Below are 19,608 nucleotides of genomic sequence, written 5' to 3'. Positions count from 1 at the left end.
AAAGACAGCTTGCTACTCCACAATAATTGCCCTAGAAATTTTTATTGTCAGAAAGGAGGCATCATAAAGCATTATAAAAACAGGTAAGTTCTTATAATGAATACCTTCTAAATTAATTCAAAATTTTCAAATTTCAGGAATGGGAAGAGAAACTGGTTCAGATGCAAGATATTTTAGATGCCTGGTTAAAATGTCAAGCAACGTGGCTATACCTTGAACCCATTTTCAGCTCTGAAGATATTATAGCTCAAATGCCAGAAGAAGGCAGAAAGTTTGGTATAGTTGACAGTTATTGGAAAGATATCATTGGAGAAGCAGTAAGTATACATTTTATTTAAAACTGGTGATAAATATCTGTCTGAAGGAATACATTTCTTCTATGTTCTATCTACTGTATCAAACATGACGAGTGTCCAAGTATTTATACAACATAAGTTTTATATATAAATAGTAATAACAAAAAGTGCAAGATTGAAATATATTTCTCCCATTCTCTGTCTAATAGAATAACATATATTCTACTAAGTCAGAAAATGTTTTTCAGAAACAGATGCTATCAGTTGGGTGGAATAAGCTTTTAAAATACACAAACAAAAACCTTTTCATTTTTTATAAGATGTCTAAGGTTATGATAATATATTAAAACAAATAAATGAAAGTGTTGCTTTAGTCACAGGTGTATATCTTATATGGCATAGCCAAAAACCAGTTCCATTACCTAAACGAATATGGTCTCCCTATAATAGCCCTTCAGTCCAGCACAAATACATAGCTTGATTCATCAAACCCATATTCAACACAATCTGCACACTCATTTTCCTTGCTGAACATTTCATTCACCTTTACCTGCTCTCACAAAAATTTCACTGGCTCTTGTTTGTAGCCAGAGTGGCTTCTGTTTTTGCTGCCTTCATTTTTAAACTTTTAAGCGAAAGTCACTATCCACCTTTTTATCAGATGCCCTATCCTTGAAAAGATCTCATTTGGTTTAACTATATAAGAAACAACATTCTCCAAAACATGCCCAGCCTATTGGAACCAAGTACCAGTTCACATAAGAAATGAGCATAGCTTGCGCAACTTTAAAGCAAAGTAAAAATGCTTGATCCAGTATTGTCTTTTCTCTTGTGTCTCAACTAATGGGTATATCATATCTGACCAGATCTGAAGCTGTCAACTATCAGACATAGGATCCAAGATTCTGGCTACTCTCCCATACCCATAATCTCACCCCCCCCCCCCCCCGCGCCGTAGATCTCATTTGACTCTTGAAGTAGCCAGACATAGTCTCTGGGTCTCAGTGCGAGATTTGTAATTATTTGCTTAAGTCAGATAAGTAAATTTATTTGGTCTAAATTCCATGTACTTGTAGGATTGCTTCCAGTCTTGACACTAATGAGAGAGTATTTGCTTGCTGTTTTCAGTCTAGTTGGTGTTTGGACATTCCTCCCCTTTTTTGTCTTCTCCATTATCTTTCTTCTATAAAAATCCCTTTTTAATAGCAAAATATTTTAGCTATTAATGACCATGTGGTTGGCATGTTGCTTTGTACTACTTGGTTTTGTGCATTTTATTAGAGTTTTTGCACTTTTCAGTATAGTGTGGTGCTGCTGTTTCCATTTCCTTAAATGTGTCTGACAAGGCCCCTGGCTTCAAAAAATGAAAAGACTGCTGGCACAAAATCCACCTCCCCCAGGATCTGCACACTAAATGTGTTTCTTGTGTAGGGGTCAATCATCTTCATGAGAATTGTGAAGTCTGTGTGTCTTTTGGGCCATGGGCCCTTTCAGACCATTGTTCCAAACTGGTTATTAAAGGTCTTATGCCTGCCTCTGTGTGGGAATAGCCTCCTTTCTTTCTGTTTCTCCTTCATTTAAGAAGCTGGTACAAAGACCTATGAAGAAAGCAAAAAGAAAATCTCGAGTGAGAGAGAGAAAAGGATAAGGAGAGGGAGAAAGGAATGGAGAAAGAGAGAGAGGTAAAAAGAAAAAGACGTTGTGAAAGAATTCAGAAAGAACTATCTGGATCCTGCAGGGGCTGGGGGTGCAGCTCCTAAACTTTCCAAGTCTTCATATCTGACACATTCCTTCTCATTGAAGCCAGATCCTATTTGGATCCATTCACAACTCCTGCCCTATTAGTGTAGCCTAGATTTAGCCCAGAGATTACCACCTCTTGGCTCTGCCCAGATCTACTACCTTCTCATCTGAGAGATCCTTTCATAGATTCTGTGTAGGCCACCCTTGATGGTGTCTTCTTTTATGTTGGTACAGTCATCCAGGATTGTAGCCAAGGCTGATGTGGATAAGATGGTGCAGAAATTCCTGAGTACTCAGTTTTAGATGAGGATACTTCCCGCTCCCCCTCACACCTGGGGTACCAGGACCAGACCCTTCCATCCTCCCACTTGATTACTTCTTCCCCAATTTGATCTATATATATAGTGAGATTTGATCTGAGTGCTTCTCGTGGAATCTCTTTGTCAGATCTGATATACTGGATTCTTCATCTATGAGAGTGTCTCTTCATCTGATCAACTCCAGTGTTGTTGGATCTCAGGTGGGGGGGGGGGGGCAGAATGAAGAGACTGGAGCACGGGGATCAGGGTAGTTATGCCCTGGTATTGACTTTGGAACTGAGTCGGGCCATGTCTGGCAAGGGTCCCCAAGAGAATTCCTTTGGGACCAACTTCAGAAACACCCTTGAGGCATTTGAGGAGGCTTTCTTATTGTCTAGAGAAGAGATATCCTGCCCTTGCTTGGATCCATTCCAATCCTCTCTGACATCTGTGGTTCCTCTTCAACATCATTTTATCCCTTTCAGAGAGCCAGCTCAGAGCTCATGGGTTGAGCTCCCTTTTGGCTTCTGATTCTTCCCCAGATATTTCCTCCCCCCAGTGGAAGCGCACAGAAAACAGTCATGCAAAAGGAGGCCTTTAGACTTCCCCTGGGAATCTTTCACTGATGACACTGATTTTGATGAAGGGGAAGAGTCCCCAAGGTCCCCTTGAAAACATCTCCATTGGGGACATCATAGAATTACTTTGGTAAAGCGGGGCAGGGCTGGTCCACTGATACCCCTTCCCAAGAGGAATTAATGTTACTCAAGGCCTTTGGAGCTGACCCATCTGTTTCCTATGTGGCCTGACAGCACTTGACCTGATTGACTTGGTGTCCCACTGAGCATGGATGGAGCCTGAAATGGTGGAGCCCTTACCCTATAAGCCCAACAAGATTTTGGTTTTACCCTAAGATACGCCTCATTGGCGCAACAGGACTGTAGTTGTTGCCATTATGGTGGTGGCCACTAAGAAAATGCTCTTGGAGGAGAGTTCCTCTGTCCGCCCCCAAAAACAGGGAGTCTTAGGCCTTAGACAGATTTGGAAAGTGAGTTTACACATCAGAGACATTTGCATTATGTGTGCTGAATTATCTTGCAACTCTCAAAACGTATCTGCTGAATACTATTTCTTCCTACTCCTTCCCTATTCCCTACCCCCTCTTTGAAGAAACCTCACCTGCATTCATCTCAATTCTTGCACATTATGCCCCCATCTCATAGCTATCCCACTACTATATTTCTCATTCCTAACCTCCTATCATACAAAACTTAATATCTTTCATACATCTCCTTCATATACTGATCCTTTACTCCACACGGAAACCTTCCTACCCTTTCTTATCTCCCCCTCTATTTTCAGTTCCTCCCATACTCAACTCCACAACCTCAAAATATGCACTCTCTCAAGAACCTCCCCTAAACTTAAACACAAACCGTATAGTTTCTATTTTTACACTGTTAAACCAACCCCACTCCCAAACACCCTACTATTAAATAGTGACATCCATCCCAACCCTGTGCTTTCCATCCCATCTACTACAAATATCATCCCAACTAAACACATGTCTATTTATGCCATTAACATACAGAGTCTACCTAAGAAAGTTACAGAGTTACATTCTTGGATCACCACCACTCCCCTCATAGCTTAGCCCTTATGAAACATGGTTAAAACCACACATCTCTAATAGTGAAATATTACCTCCCCACTAAAATATATATTGCCTAGACAGAACTAACAAAAAAGGTGGAAGTGTTGCAATTATGTACTCTGAGCACCTCAACCTATCCTGTCACCTCACTCCCCTCAAAAAAATTGCCATTGCAGCTATATATATATATATATATATATATATGTATATATGTATATATATATGTATATATATATATATGTATATATATATATATATATACACACACACACAGACACACACACACACACACACACACACCGCCTGGTAACAACATTCCCATCCTCAAGTGTGTCCTATCCTGGATCTCAGTGCATATCCCCTATGAGACCATTCTACTTGAGGACGTTAATATTGACTGGCATAAACTATCTACTACCTCCTCTGCCCCATATCAACCTCCATGGCTTCCATCAACTTATCACAACTCCAAAACCTAAAGGCATCTCTGCACTGGAATAAACTATTATTGGAAGAAGAGGACTTCAAACTTGATAGGATCTTAAAGTTAATAAAATTAACTATGTGAAGTGTACAGGACATTCTCTGCCATTTACTAGTGTCTGAACATGGTTAGGCTCTTCTTTAAATACATTATACAGTCCGCCAGCTCTTACTTCACTTGAAAATATCTTAATGTATTTCTGTTACATATTATTGTGCATATGTATACTTTACAGCTTTCAAGTTCTGACCAGACAAACACTGCAGTACAGTAAGGTCTGTTTCTTTCTGTTTCAAAACAACCGCTTCAGGGCTAACAGCTGTGCGATCATTGTGAGCATATTAGAACTGTTGCCCCAATAACGGAAAAGTGCCTGGAAATGTTTGTGGAAGAATTAAATATGCCAAGGTTAGGGGTAGATGAGGCTCAATTACTAACAGTTAGGATAGGAGGAGATGAGATAAAAATGGTGATGTATAACCAATCTGTACGAAAGACCTCAGGAATAGATGGTATTCCTGTTGAAGTTTGGAAGCCAGGAGGGAAAAACTGATAAAGATCTGGGGAAGTTTGGAAGCTAGGAGGGAAAAACTGATAAAGCTCTGGAAGGTTTTGTTCATCACTATTTTATAAAGGAGGTGAAACACCAACATTCTGTAAGAACGTTGTGGTAGCTGTAATACCTAAAGATGGTAAAGACCCATCTGGTCCAACTTCATGCAGGCCCATTTCAAGTGTAAACCATGATTATAAACTATTCATGTCTATAATGGATAAAAGAATTACAAAGGTGATGCCAAAATCAATAGATATGGATCACTGTGGTTTTGTGGATGGGAGGCAACCATTTGACAACATTAATAGAACAATGGTCATCCAGATCATTCAGAGGGAAGTGGAATTTAAGAAAATATCACTGTTATTGGTGAATCTTGATGCAGAGAAAGCATTTGACAGAGTAAGCTAGGATTTTATGAGTAGGACAGTGGAAGCATTTGCATTCCCTGATAAAATTATACGGTTGATTAGGAGGACATATGAAAAATCATAGGTGAAAATTAAAGTGGGTGGATTCCTCTGTAAGTTCTATTTGAGCAGAGGAACCAGGCAAGGGTGTCCTCTTTCCCCTTTCTTATTTGCATTATATTTAGAACCATTGGCAAAGAAAATAAGGGACTCAGAAGTTCAAGGATATAGTTGCTATGATAGTCAATAAAAGCTGGCTTTGTTTGCAAATGATATTTTATACATGATAAAACTAGAAAAGGACATTTCAGTGTTTTGTAACATTTTGAGACAGTTTCAAGTCTTTTTAAGAATCAAAATTAAGTAAGATAAAACAAAGACAATAGCTGTAAAACATCTGCCCACACACAAATTGGTGTAGCAATACCCATATTTATGGGGACATGATAAAGTAAAGTACTTAGGAGTATGGATTAAAAAGAATTCTGTTATGGCAGGTGAAGATATGTGAGAAGAGGCTAAACAAATAATAATACAAAAATTGAGAAACTGGAAGCTCTGTTTTATAGATACGGATAGCAAGATACAAGGAGTCAAAATATTTAGTCCTTTTAGTTTTATACACAGGTCAGGAATATTGTTATCAACCAGAGGAGAAGTTGAGGATAGCAATTAATAAAGAGTTGAAGGACTTTATCTGGGAGGGGAAGATGGGAAGAGTCAAGTGGGATAAGCTGATCCTTCCAATAAAACAAGCTAGTTTTGGATTACCTGATTTGAAGGGGTATTTTAGAGCTACACAGTTAAGGCTCCTATACATAGCACAAGCTGAAAGCTATAATTCAAAGTGGAAAGGGAAGATGACAAATTGGGGGGGGGCTCAAAAAACAAGGAGAGACCAGTATTTTGGATGCAGATCCTTAGTGAAAATAGCAATAACCATACAGAATATTATACATTCCAAGAACTAAGCCAATACAGGAATGGAGAAAGGATATTGCTACTCAGTCTGCTGACACTGCAGTGCTGAAAATGCAGTGATCAAACTGAACTGATGAAATGCTGAGTTGTCAAAAGCAGTCATTCAGAAACTTTGTACATATAAGATGTGGCAGCTTCTGAGTTTTGCTGCATGGATTGTGTTCCCAGCAGCATGTGCGTTATCATCTCCAAGGCTAATGCAGTTAGGAGGTGTCATTTTTCTACAACTTGCAGCAAACTCAGGAGTAAATAATGAATAAGTCACACACACACACACACACACACACACACACACACACACACACACACACACACACACACACACACACACACACACACACACACTCTATATTAGGAGATGTGCTGTGTGAGAGTTCTGTATGATATGTCTGGAATTTTGTTCTTTGTTTTGTGTGGCAGACTTTGGGGTCAATATGAAACAATCAAATGTTTGGGCTTCACTAAATCATGACAGATCCTCTTATAAGAAAATAGGTAAAAAATGAATCTACAATTAATTGATAAAGACAGCTTGCTACTCCACAATAATTGCCCTAGAAATTTTTATTGTCAGAAAGGAGGCATCATAAAGCATTATAAAAACAGGTAGGTTCTTATAATGAATACCTTCTAAATTAATTCAAAATTTTCAAATTTCAGGAATGGGAAGAGAAACTGGTTCAGATGCAAGATATTTTAGATGCCTGGTTAAAATGTCAAGCAACGTGGCTATACCTTGAACCCATTTTCAGCTCTGAAGATATTATAGCTCAAATGCCAGAAGAAGGCAGAAAGTTTGGTATAGTTGACAGTTATTGGAAAGATATCATTGGAGAAGCAGTAAGTATACATTTTATTTAAAACTGGTGATAGATATCTGTCTGAAGGAATACATTTCTTCTATGTTCTATCTACTGTATCAAACATGATGAGTGTCCAAGTATTTATACAACATAAGTTTTATATATAAATAGTAATAACAAAAAGTGCAAGATTGAAATATATTTCTCCCATTCTCTGTCTAATAGAATAACATATATTCTACTAAGTCAGAAAATGTTTTTCAGAAACAGATGCTATCAGTTGGGTGGAATAAGCTTTTAAAATACACAAACAAAAACCTTTTCATTTTTTATAAGATGTCTAAGGTTATGATAATATATTAAAACAAATAAATGAAAGTGTTGCTTTAGTCACAGGTGTATATCTTATATGGCATAGCCAAAAACCAGTTCCATTACCTAAACGAATATGGTCTCCCTATAATAGCCCTTCAGTCCAGCACAAATACATAGCTTGATTCATCAAACCCATATTCAACACAATCTGCACACTCATTTTCCTTGCTGAACATTTCATTCACCTTTACCTGCTCTCACAAAAATTTCACTGGCTCTTGTTTATAGCCAGAGTGGCTTCTGTTTTTGCTGCCTTCATTTTTAAACTTTTAAGCGAAAGTCACTATCCACCTTTTTATCAGATGCCCTATCCTTGAAAATATCTCATTTGGTTTAACTATATAAGAAACAACATTCTCCAAAACATGCCCAGCCTATTGGAACCAAGTACCAGTTCACATAAGAAATGAGCATAGCTTGAGCAACTTTAAAGCAAAGTAAAAATGCTTGATCCAGTATTGTCTTTTCTCTTGTAAATATTACATAACTCTTTTTAGCATAAAAAAAAAAAAAAAAAAAAGTAAGTTTGTGTATTATCTACCATTATACACTACTTACCTATTATATACTATTATATTCTCTTGTTTATTGTTTTTGCTAGGATTGTTCTGATAAGTTAAAATCTATATGTTCTTTTTTTTTCTTTTTTTTATTTTACCTTTGTATAATTACTATGTCTTCTTATCTTTCAATATTGTTTTTCCAATCCAAGCTTTAGCCTCAGGAGCTTTCTTGGGGCCTCACTGAAAATGGACATTGATCCCAGCTGGAACAACAAAAATCAAATAAATAAATAAATTGTGTCTCAACTAATGGGTATATCATATCTGACCAGATCTGAAGCTGTCAACTATCAGACATAGGATCCAAGGTTCTGGCTACTCTCCCATACCCATAATCTCACCCCCCCCCCCCGCGCCGTAGATCTCATTTGACTCTTGAAGTAGCCAGACATAGTCTCTGGGTCTCAGTGCGAGATTTGTAATTATTTGCTTAAGTCAGATAAGTAAATTTATTTGGTCTAAATTCCATGTACTTGTAGGATTGCTTCCAGTCTTGACACTAATGAGAGAGTATTTGCTTGCTGTTTTCAGTCTAGTTGGTGTTTGGACATTCCTCCCCTTTTTTGTCTTCTCCATTATCTTTCTTCTATAAAAATCCCTTTTTAATAGCAAAATCTTTTAGCTATTAATGACCGTGTGGTTGGCATGTTGCTTTGTACTACTTGGTTTTGTGCATTTTATTAGAGTTTTTGCACTTTTCAGTATAGTGTGGTGCTGCTGTTTCCATTTCCTTAAATGTGTCTGACAAGGTCCCTGGCTTCAAAAAATGAAAAGACTGCTGGCACAAAATCCACCTCCCCCAGGATCTGCACACTAAATCTGTTTCTTGTGTAGGGGTCAATCATCTTCATGAGAATTGTGAAGTCTGTGTGTCTTTTGGGCCATGGGCCCTTTCAGACCATTGTTCCAAACTGGTTATTAAAGGTCTTATGCCTGCCTCTGTGTGGGAATAGCCTCCTTTCTTTCTGTTTCTCCTTCATTTAAGAAGCTGGTAGAAAGACCTATGAAGAAAGCAAAAAGAAAATCTCGAGTGAGAGAGAGAAAAGGATAAGGAGAGGGAGAAAGGAATGGAGAAAGAGAGAGAGGTAAAAAGAAAAAGACGTTGTGAAAGAATTCAGAAAGAACTATCTGGATCCTGCAGGGGCTGGGGGTGCAGCTCCTAAACTTTCCAAGTCTTCATATCTGACACATTCCTTCTCATTGAAGCCAGATCCTATTTGGATCCATTCACAACTCCTCCCCTATTAGTGTAGCCTAGATTTAGCCCAGAGCTTACCACCTCTTGGCTCTGCCCAGATCTACTACCTTCTCATCTGAGAGATCCTTTCATAGATTCTGTGTAGGCCACCCTTGATGGTGTCTTCTTTTATGTTGGTACAGTCATCCAGGATTGTAGCCAAGGCTGATGTGGATAAGATGGTGCAGAAATTCCTGAGTACTCAGTTTTAGATGAGGATACTTCCCGCTCCCCCTCACACCTGGGGTACCAGGACCAGACCCTTCCATCCTCCCACTTGATTTCTTCTTCCCCCTATATATATATAGTGAGATTTGATCTGAGTGCTTCTCATGGAATCTCTTTGTCAGATCTGATATACTGGATTCTTCATCTATGAGAGTGTCTCTTCATCTGCTCAACTCCAGTGTTGTTGGATCTCAGGTGGGGGGGGGGGGGGGGCAGAATGAAGAGACTGGAGCACGGGGATCAGGGTAGACTCTGAGACAATCGAATACATTCACCCCCCGGTCCCTTGGCACTAGATAGTTATGCCCTGGTATTGACTTTGGAACTGAGTCGGGCCATGTCTGGCAAGGGTCCCCAAGAGAATTCCTTTGGGACCAACTTCAGAAACACCCTTGAGGCATTTGAGGAGGCTCTCTTATTGTCTAGAGAAGAGATATCCTGCCCTTGCTTGGATACATTCCAATCCTCTCTGACATCTGTGGTTCCTCTTCAACATCATTTTATCCCTTTCAGAGAGCCAGCTCAGAGCTCATGGGTTGAGCTCCCTTTTGGCTTCTGATTCTTCCCCAGATATTTCCTCCCCCCAGTGGAAGTGCACAGAAAACAGTCATGCAAAAGGAGGCCTTTAGACTTCCCCTGGGAATCTTTCACTGATGACACTGATTTTGATGAAGGGGAAGAGCTCCCAAGGTCCCCTTGAAAACATCTCCATTGGGGACATCATAGAATTACTTTGGTAAAGCGGGGCAGGGCTGGTCCACTGATACCCCTTCCCAAGAGGAATTAATGTTACTCAAGGCCTTTGGAGCTGACCCATCTGTTTCCTATGTGGCCTGACAGCACTTGACCTGATTGACTTGGTGTCCCACTGAGCATGGATGGAGCCTGAAATGGTGGAGCCCTTACCCTATAAGCCCAACAAGATTTTGGTTTTACCCTAAGATACACCTCATTGGTGCAACAGGACTGTAGTTGTTGCCATTATGGTGGTGGTCACTAAGAAAATGCTCTTGGAGGAGAGTTCCTCTGTCCGCCCCCAAAAAACAGGGAGTCTTAGGCCCTAGACAGATTTGGAAAGTGAGTTTACACATCAGAGACATTTGCATTATGTGTGCTGAATTATCTTGCAACTCTCAAAACGTATCTGCTGAATACTATTTCTTCCTACTCCTTCCCTATTCCCTACCCCCTCTTTGAAGAAACCTCACCTGCATTCATCTCAATTCTTGCACATTATGCCCCCATCTCATAGCTATCCTACTACTATATTTCTCATTCCTAACCTCCTATCATACAAAACTTAATCTCTTTCATACATCTCCTTCATATACTGATCCTTTACTCCACACGGAAACCTTCCTACCCTTTCTTATCTCCCCCTCTATTTTCAGTTCCTCCCGTACTCAACTCCACAACCTCAAAATATGCACTCTCTCAAGAACCTCCCCTAAACTTAAACACAAACCGTATAGTTTCTATTTTTACACTGTTAAACCAACCCCACTCCCAAACACCCTACTATTAAATAGTGACATCCATCCCAACCCTGTGCTTTCCATCCCATCTACTACAAATATCATCCCAACTAAACACGTGTCTATTTATGCCATTAACATACAGAGTCTACCTAAGAAAGTTACAGAGTTACATTCTTGGATCACCACCACTACCCTCATAGCTTAGCCCTTATGAAACATGGTTAAAACCACACATCTCTAATAGTGAAATATTACCTCCCCACTAAAATATATATTGCCTAGACAGAACTAACAAAAAAGGTGGAAGTGTTGCAATTATGTACTCTGAGCACCTCAACCTATCCTGTCACCTCACTCCCCTCAAAAAAATTGCCATTGCAGCTATATATATATATATATATATATATATATATATATATATATATATATATATATATATATATATATACACACACACACACACACACACACACACACACACACACACACCTCCTGGTAACAACATTCCCATCCTCAAGTGTGTCCTATCCTGGATCTCAGTGCATATCCCCTATGAGACCATTCTACTTGAGGACGTTAATATTGACTGGCATAAACTATCTACTACCTCCTCTGCCCCACATATCAACCTCCATGGCTTCCATCAACTTATCACAACTCCAACTTACTTCAGTAACAGCAATACTAACTGCTCCACTTTAGATCGGATTCTTATCTCTGATCCTACCATTATTTTCATTACTTTCCCATGTTTTTGTACTCTTGCTTTCAGCTGTGTTCTTCTTCACTGAATGTATATTTTATGAACTTTGTTATTTCTATATTTTTCATTTTTTTCTGTTGTATTCTTAACTTTTGTATTCTTTGATTGTATATTTTCTAGTTTTAACTCATTTAATTATGTGTACTGGAGCTTTTCTCCTCAGGTCTCCACTGAAAACCGGCCATTTGGCTCAGCTGGACTAACCTGGTTAACAAACGGCAAATAAATATGAGGTTTCAGAGGGTCTTAACCAAAGAGCGCTCCAAGTCTCTTTTGGGTACCATAACTGCAGAGTCCTACAAAGTGGTGGAGTCACAATTGACAACTTTACAGTCAATTATGAATGTGTCTGTGCATCTTTTGTTCAGTGCAGCAGATGGCACATTTAGAGTGGCAGATACTGGCAGTGCCTGGATGTATCTCTGTGATTTTGTAGAGAACTTCAAAGCATCCTCTTTGAATGCTCCCTTTGATGGATCCACCCATTTCAGGCCAAGGTTTAAAGACATAGTTACCAGGCATGAAGAGGACAATAAAATTATGTGCTGTTGGCATCTGCATATCCACCCTTCAAATTATATGTTCTCAGTACTTAAAGGGTTAAAAGTGATTATAGTTCATTAAGTCTCAAGATCTTGCACAAGACACTCCTGGAGGCAGACTCTCCAGGGGCAGAGGTGGGGAACAACAATGGATGTCACCCATGAGGCACAGGTTTGCCAACAAACTCTTTTAGTGCTCCAGAAAGATTGTCTAACCTCTGGAGGCATTTGGGAGGGTGCTTATCTCTGCATACTCACACCTGCTCAGCCATCACTCTCAATTCATGGGTACTAAGAGAAATAACCAAAGGCTATGTCATCCCCTTTCTTTACCCCCCCCCAAACTTGTTACAAAGAAACCTTCCAAATATTCCACCCTCACAGAGAAAGGTAACAGCACAGGAAATCACAAAGCTGCTGTACAAGTGAGTCATCCAGGAGGACCCACTAGACCAGCAAGGGTCCAGAGTCTTCTCAAGACTTTTTTAGTTCCAAATAAAAATGGGGACCTCAGGCCCATTCTGGACCATAGCCACTTAAACCAGTTTGTGAAGCAGACACCTTTCTGGTTCAGTCCATTCTACTTCTTCTGAGGAAAGACTACTGGATGTGCTTGATGGACCTTCAGGGCACCTTGTACCACATTAAAATGGCATGGCAGTCTGGGAGGTTCCTTCACCTTTGGCTGGGAGCCAGTCACTTTCATTTCAGAGCACTGCCCTTTGAACCCACCATAGCCCCCGGGTGTTCACCAAATACATGGCAATGGTAGCAGCACATCTCAGGTGCAGAGGTTCCCGGTGTTCCTATACCTATATATAATTGGCTCATAACTCTCACAATGAGGGCTCTGCTAATTCAACCCAGAGATACATTGCTCCAGTTGTGCTATCACCAAGGAATCACAGTCAATTCAAAGAAGTCCAAACTAACACCAATCCAGATGATAGAGTTCATAGGATGCCATCTGAGCACTACCTTACAGATAGCCAAACTTCCAGAATTAAGGTTAGCCACACTGCACCAACAAGCTTGCCCAGTCCTGTCTCACCAAAATCCTACTGTTTGATCCATCCTACATCATTTTGGCTCTATGGCAGCATCCATCACCTTTATTCCTCACTCCAGATCTGGAATGAGGATGTTACAATAGACTGTGTCATTACAGTCATCCAGCCTTCAAAATCCTGTGTGCTTTCTGGTCAGAAACATGGGGTTCTGCAAGTAACCTATTCAGTGGTGGACAAATTCCTCTCTGGTCTCTTTAAATTGCCCGTTTTTCTCCATCCTCTGGGAACCACGGTGACCACAGATGTATCCCTTCTGGAGTAGGGGGCATTTTGATGGGAAAACTGTTCAAGACATATGGTCTTTGACAGAGGCCAATCTTCACATCAGTGTTGTGGAGATAAGGGCAGTCCTTCTAGCATTGCATGCCTTCCAGAACTCCCTCCCCATGGGTGCGATCATTTACAGACAGACAGACAATATGTCATTGGTCTAGTACATCAACAAGCAAGGAGGAACACATTCATACCCTTTATGTCAAGATACCATAATAATTTGGCAGTGGGCTATATCTTCCCAGTGCTTTCTGACTACAAAGAATATCCCAGGGAAATCCAGTGTATTATTGGACAAGTTAAACAGATCCATTCCATTCTTCTGCTGCACAAGCGATCCCTCAATCAGAAAGTAGCTTCCATAATTTGCAATAGGCTCAATAGCCAGGGCAAACAGTAATGGAGAGAGGGGGCACCCCTGTTTAGTACCTCTTAATATTTTGAATGGGCTAGATAGATAAGTTAAAGAATATAAAGTGTTAGACAAATTATCCCCCAAGGTACAACTGTTTGCTGATGACCTACTAATAACTTCTAATGATATTGAAAATTCAATAGATCACCTATTACATAATCTAAAGTTCTTTGCAAACATCTCTGGTCTGAAATTCAATCACAACAAAACTCAGGCAGTTCTAGTGAACAAAAATGTTACTATAAAACAAACTTCCAGAACTAGTAAAACAAAAAAGGCGAACCAGGAACAACTGCAGACCACCGATTTATTTATTTAACCAACATTGTACTAAGCGCTTACACCCACACACATCAGGGCATCTTCAGAGTACTGACAATCCTTGTGTTGAACCTCTTTTTAAATCCTTATGTAAATTGGATAATTGAACAATTAAACAATTAAACAAATTATTACCTACGCAGCTAAAAATTCTTCATTTAAAAGGTACAATCAACAATTATTTACATCAAAAATGAACATAAACAGCCAGGACTTGTGCAAACTTGTTAATTTGTAAATGTAATAAAACCTTCTTGTCAAAAACTATTTATATGTAATACCAATAAATAAAAGTTAAAAATACATATATAAATATCTAGGTAATAATATAAATCTAAATAATTATTAAAAATAAATAATTGTTATACAATCCAGCATAAAATCATTCATTGAAAAATTTCCTACTAACATTAAAATTCATGTTGTTATACAAAATATTTAAAACATTAAATTATCAGATGTTAACCTAATACATACAAGATCAAATAAATTGAGACTTGTACTTTAGTATACTTGATATAGAAATATGTTTGTTAATACCAGGGCTAGAACTTGCATTTAGCCGTAATTGCCATAAACATTCTTTAGCCTCAAGTAAGGTGTTGTCATCACCACCTTTGTTGTTATTGTAGTATACAATTCTGTCAATAACAAAGAATAAAAATCCCTTAAAATTCTGACATCTTAGACTATGCATATAAAGGGAACTAGTATTTTTCTGTTTTTTAATGTCTCTAACATGTTCCACAATCCTTCTCGAAGTTTCCTTATTGTTTTGCCAACATTTGTGTTGCAATTACAATGACCTGGGCATCTAATTGTTTTGCCAAAATTTTGTACCGCAACATATGGTCCATCATTAATAAATTTACAAGTATGGCATGCCCCACATTTGCTCATCGAAGATGTGTTGAACATATTCTTATTATTAACTGCCTCAAAATGTTCTTTAAGATTCATCCCCCTACTATAAGTGACCTTGGGCCCAGTACCTAAATTACCAATAAGGTCACCATTATTCTGGAGAATACTTATCCAGGTCTCATGTACTATATTAACTATCCTGGGTGATATATCATTAAATGGTATAATAAAGGTGTCATTTCTAGTAGTGTTATTAGTCCTAGATGTACTGTTGTCAAAACCGTACTTTAATATAGGTTTGTATATTTGATGTCTTTTAATATAAATCTCTTCACTAACTTTAACAATTAATTCTAATGGATAACCTCTATCCAGAAACATATCTGATAATATTTTAATCTCATTGTAAAAATTAATGTCTTCACTAATAATTCTAGAAAATCTGACCATCTGTCCCTTTACTAAATTATTTTTCTGGTAATAGGGATGGCAACTATCAAAATGTAAAAAAGAATTGGAATGAGTTTTTTCCTAAAAATACTTGATTCTAACTTACCCATGTTTTTATAGAATAAAATGTCTAAATACTCACAACTGTTGTCAAATATCTTAAAAGTGAAATTCAAAAAAACTAGATGTCGTTTTTAGAAAATTTTCAAACTCAGTAAGCATTTCTCTGTTGCCCTTCCAAAAAATAAGAATGTCGTCCAGGTACCTTAAGTAAAGGGCAATGTTAGGTCAGAAACTAGAAGTAAAAACACTTTGTGTTTCCCATAAGGCTAACACCAAATTGGCATAAATGGGGGCGCATCTAGCCCCCATGGCCACACCTGTACTTTGTTTATAATATTCACCATTAATAAACATAAAATTGTTTTCAAGTACAATAGCCATTAGTTCACGTAACAATTTGCATTTAGCCTTATTAGACTCACTAAATTTCAGCAAACTTGTCTCAAACATTTCAAGACCTAAGTCATGAGAAATCACTGTAAATAGGTTGACAACATCAATAGTTACCATTGTCATATCGTCTTCAATATCAACAAAATGTTCTCTAGCTTTTTCTAGACAATGCCAGGAATCTTTTAATATATGAGGCAGATGTTTTAAAGTTCCCTTACAATGCAAATCTATATAAGCAGCAATGGCTTCAGTCTTTGAACCCCTGGCAGAGACTATGGGCCTAAAGGGTGGATTGTGTATGTCCTTATGGATTTTGGGGATACCAAAAATGGATGGCGTCATTGGATGTTCCACTAATAAAAAATTATATTCATCTTTGGTGATGACACCATCCATCAAAAATTCATATAGATACCAATCCACCTTAACATATGCCCTTTCCATTTCATGTTTTGACACATTTTCATACGTCGTATTGTCACTCAACATTATTTTCATTTTGTTCAAATAGTCCGTTTTGCTCATAATAACAACCCCACCCCCTTTATCGGGTTTTATTACCCTATATTTGTCGGTAGAAGTTAATTCCTTAAGACAAATTTTTTCAGCTGAAGTCAAATTATCAGAAATCATTTTTTCATTCTTTAATATTCTTCTGATTTGTGTTTCACATAATCTCTCAAACAAATAAATGATTGGGTTCTGTGGGGGTATAAAAGTGCTACTCCTTTTTAGAGTAAAACTAGTATTGTCTCTCTGGTTACATTTGTTGTTAACAAAAAACAGCTTAAGGTTAAGTGCTCTAGTGTAAAGTTTTAAATTAATCAAAATTCTACCAACATCTAATTTAAATGAAGGGACACATCTGCAACCCTTCTTAAAAAGTTTAACGTAGGCAGCATTAAAATAAGTATCAGTATAATTGTATACACTAAACCCTCCTTCTGTAATAACAGAACAGTGCCAGTCAGTGTTATCAGTGCCCTTCTCCTGTGTAAATACTATAGAATATGGCAATCTATCACCACTATCCATATAATTGTGGCATGAAGTGACACTGTCATAAATATCACTCATAAAATGACTAGTTTGATAAACTGGTGCCTCACTCATACATGTTATATTATTACTACTGTGACTACTATTTAGCGGTACCAAGAATTGGTTCTGTGTGTTGTCTTGTAATATGGTCGATTCTGCTGATATTGTTGACCCCCGTATCGGTCCCGGAGCCGCTCCGACCTTCTCAGTGTCGGCTCCTCTAAAAAAACCCTTCTCCATTCTCATTATTAACTCTATAGTTCTGTTGTAAACTGGAGTGGCTGTTAGTAGTATTCAAGTTGTTCTCAGCAACTGAATTGGCCACAGGCTGTTTGGATAACCGCCTCATGCTTTTAAACTCTTTGAAATGCACATACACTTTTTTATTCTTATAATCATTGGTGTCCCTTGTTAATTTAAGATTCTTAGTTTCTAGCCCTTTACTAATAAATCTATCCATATCTTTGATAATATTATCAAGACAAAATCTATTAAATTCAAATAACAAGTCCTGGCGAATATTCTTATCTAAAATGACCAATTCATTTAAAACAGCAAGTTTACAATTATTGTTATGAATAATTAATTTAATCAGTTCTATACCTGTTCTATCGAACAGTTGCAGCAGTTCATCAAATAGTTCTGTCCCTTCTACAAATCCAAACGGAAGTTTGAACACACGAAGTCCCTTAGGTACTTGACCAAGCTCAACATAGATCAAAAAGAGACATAAACTGGGAGGGCACACATATTAAATATCTAAGTATCATTATTGAATCTGATTATAAAAAATCACTCACATCTAATTACCAACAACTTATAAACTCAATTACTAGTCTAATTGACAGTTGACATTTGAAGACAGACTAACTTTAATCAAAGTGATACTGTTACCTAAAATCTTATTCATTGGTCAAGCTCTAATAATTCCCCCCACATGTCAACATTAAACAGAAAATTAATAACGTATTACACAGCTTCCTTTGGTATCCAAAAAAAACAATAATTTCTCTTCCCTGGCATGCCACAAGCTGGGATGAAGGAGGTATAGGGTTTCCAAATATTGATTTTTATTGAAACTCCACTTTTATTAACATAGTGTTGCTTTGGAATAATATTTCTTGTACATCATACTGGAAATCAATATATAAAACCTTACTTCTTAATAGTAATAGGACATTGTTTGAACCATATACTCAAATACATAAAACATCTTTATATGGATTTTAAAAATATACATTCAAAGTGAAAGGTCAAAACCTGTTCTCACAGCTCTTATAAACCAAATATTGCTGTTGTTTAAAAAGCTCATGTTTTCTAATCAATTAATTAAGAATTTATTAATAATTATGTTATCTATTGTTTACACAGATGAATGTTTGATATCTTTTCATACTCAAAAAATGTTAGAATTTAAGAATGGTGACCTATTATATCGGAATCAATTTCTCGTAGCTGATAAAATAAGTTCTGCAGACTATTTGATCAGCAGATATAGTTTGAAAAATTGCAATTGGCTGGACATCAATCACTAGTGGCATATAATAAGAGTAACTTAAAAATCTTGGATTTTTATCTCAACAATTATTAATAGATCACCCAAGAACACTTCATACATATCTGTTATTTATAAAATTCTCTGAAGTGATTTTAGCAAAACAGATATTTCTTTTTGGAATTATTCAAGTGAAGTTAATAGACAAGTACTCTCAGAAAAAAGATAAAAAAAACTTTGTTTACAATCAGTGAAGGAATCCACATCTTCCCTGTTCTGGCGTGTATACACATGGAAATTTTTACATAGATGTTTTTTCATCCCACATAGACTAGTAATAATGTACAAGAAAGATGAAATGAAATGCTGGAGATGTGGACACCCTGATGCTGACGCATATGGTTGTTAATTGCAAAATAATTTCCCCATTTTGGTTAGACTTTAAATATCTTTGTAAAGCTCTATGGAAATCCCAATTTACTCCTGTCTTTAAAGCTGAGTTTATTCACCTTGTGAAATACATTTGTAAGAATGAGATTTCTACTGTAAAAGTAAGGACTAACAACACAACTCACAATTTAATTGGGTGGACAAAATTGCCTAATCTGTTAGAAAAATATTAAGTGTTCTCCTATGTATATTGCTTTTTTAGTTGTCATGAACACTGTATATAGTTTGTTTTTTTCTTGTTACTACACTGTTAAGTTATTGTGTTATGAAATGAATAAAAACATTTTGGAATAAAAAAAGAAAGTAGCTTTTGTGATTTTCAGCCTCTGGGGCCAGCCTTGCCTTAGTCTATTTGGATCTC

At 37.6% G+C, this 19,608-nt stretch overlaps 1 protein-coding gene across 1 annotated transcript in view; it reads left to right on the top strand.

The window, feature by feature from the left end:
- The window catches only part of DNAH3 (dynein axonemal heavy chain 3), a 2,217,123-nt gene that overhangs the window by 1,095,607 nt on the left and 1,101,908 nt on the right, over window positions 1-19,608 (top strand). The window contains exon 22 of the mRNA XM_044089509.1: window positions 138-317. Coding sequence (XP_043945444.1) covers window positions 138-317 — 180 coding nt within the window. The remainder of the gene's footprint in view (window positions 1-137; window positions 318-19,608) is intronic.

Source organism: Protopterus annectens, chromosome 12.part0 (genome assembly GCF_019279795.1).
Source record: "Protopterus annectens isolate FY-2018-M chromosome 12.part0, PAN1.0, whole genome shotgun sequence".
NCBI lineage: Eukaryota > Metazoa > Chordata > Ceratodontiformes > Protopteridae > Protopterus > Protopterus annectens.
Note: the sequence above shows the minus strand (reverse complement) of the source record. Positions and strands in the feature narration are given on the sequence as shown.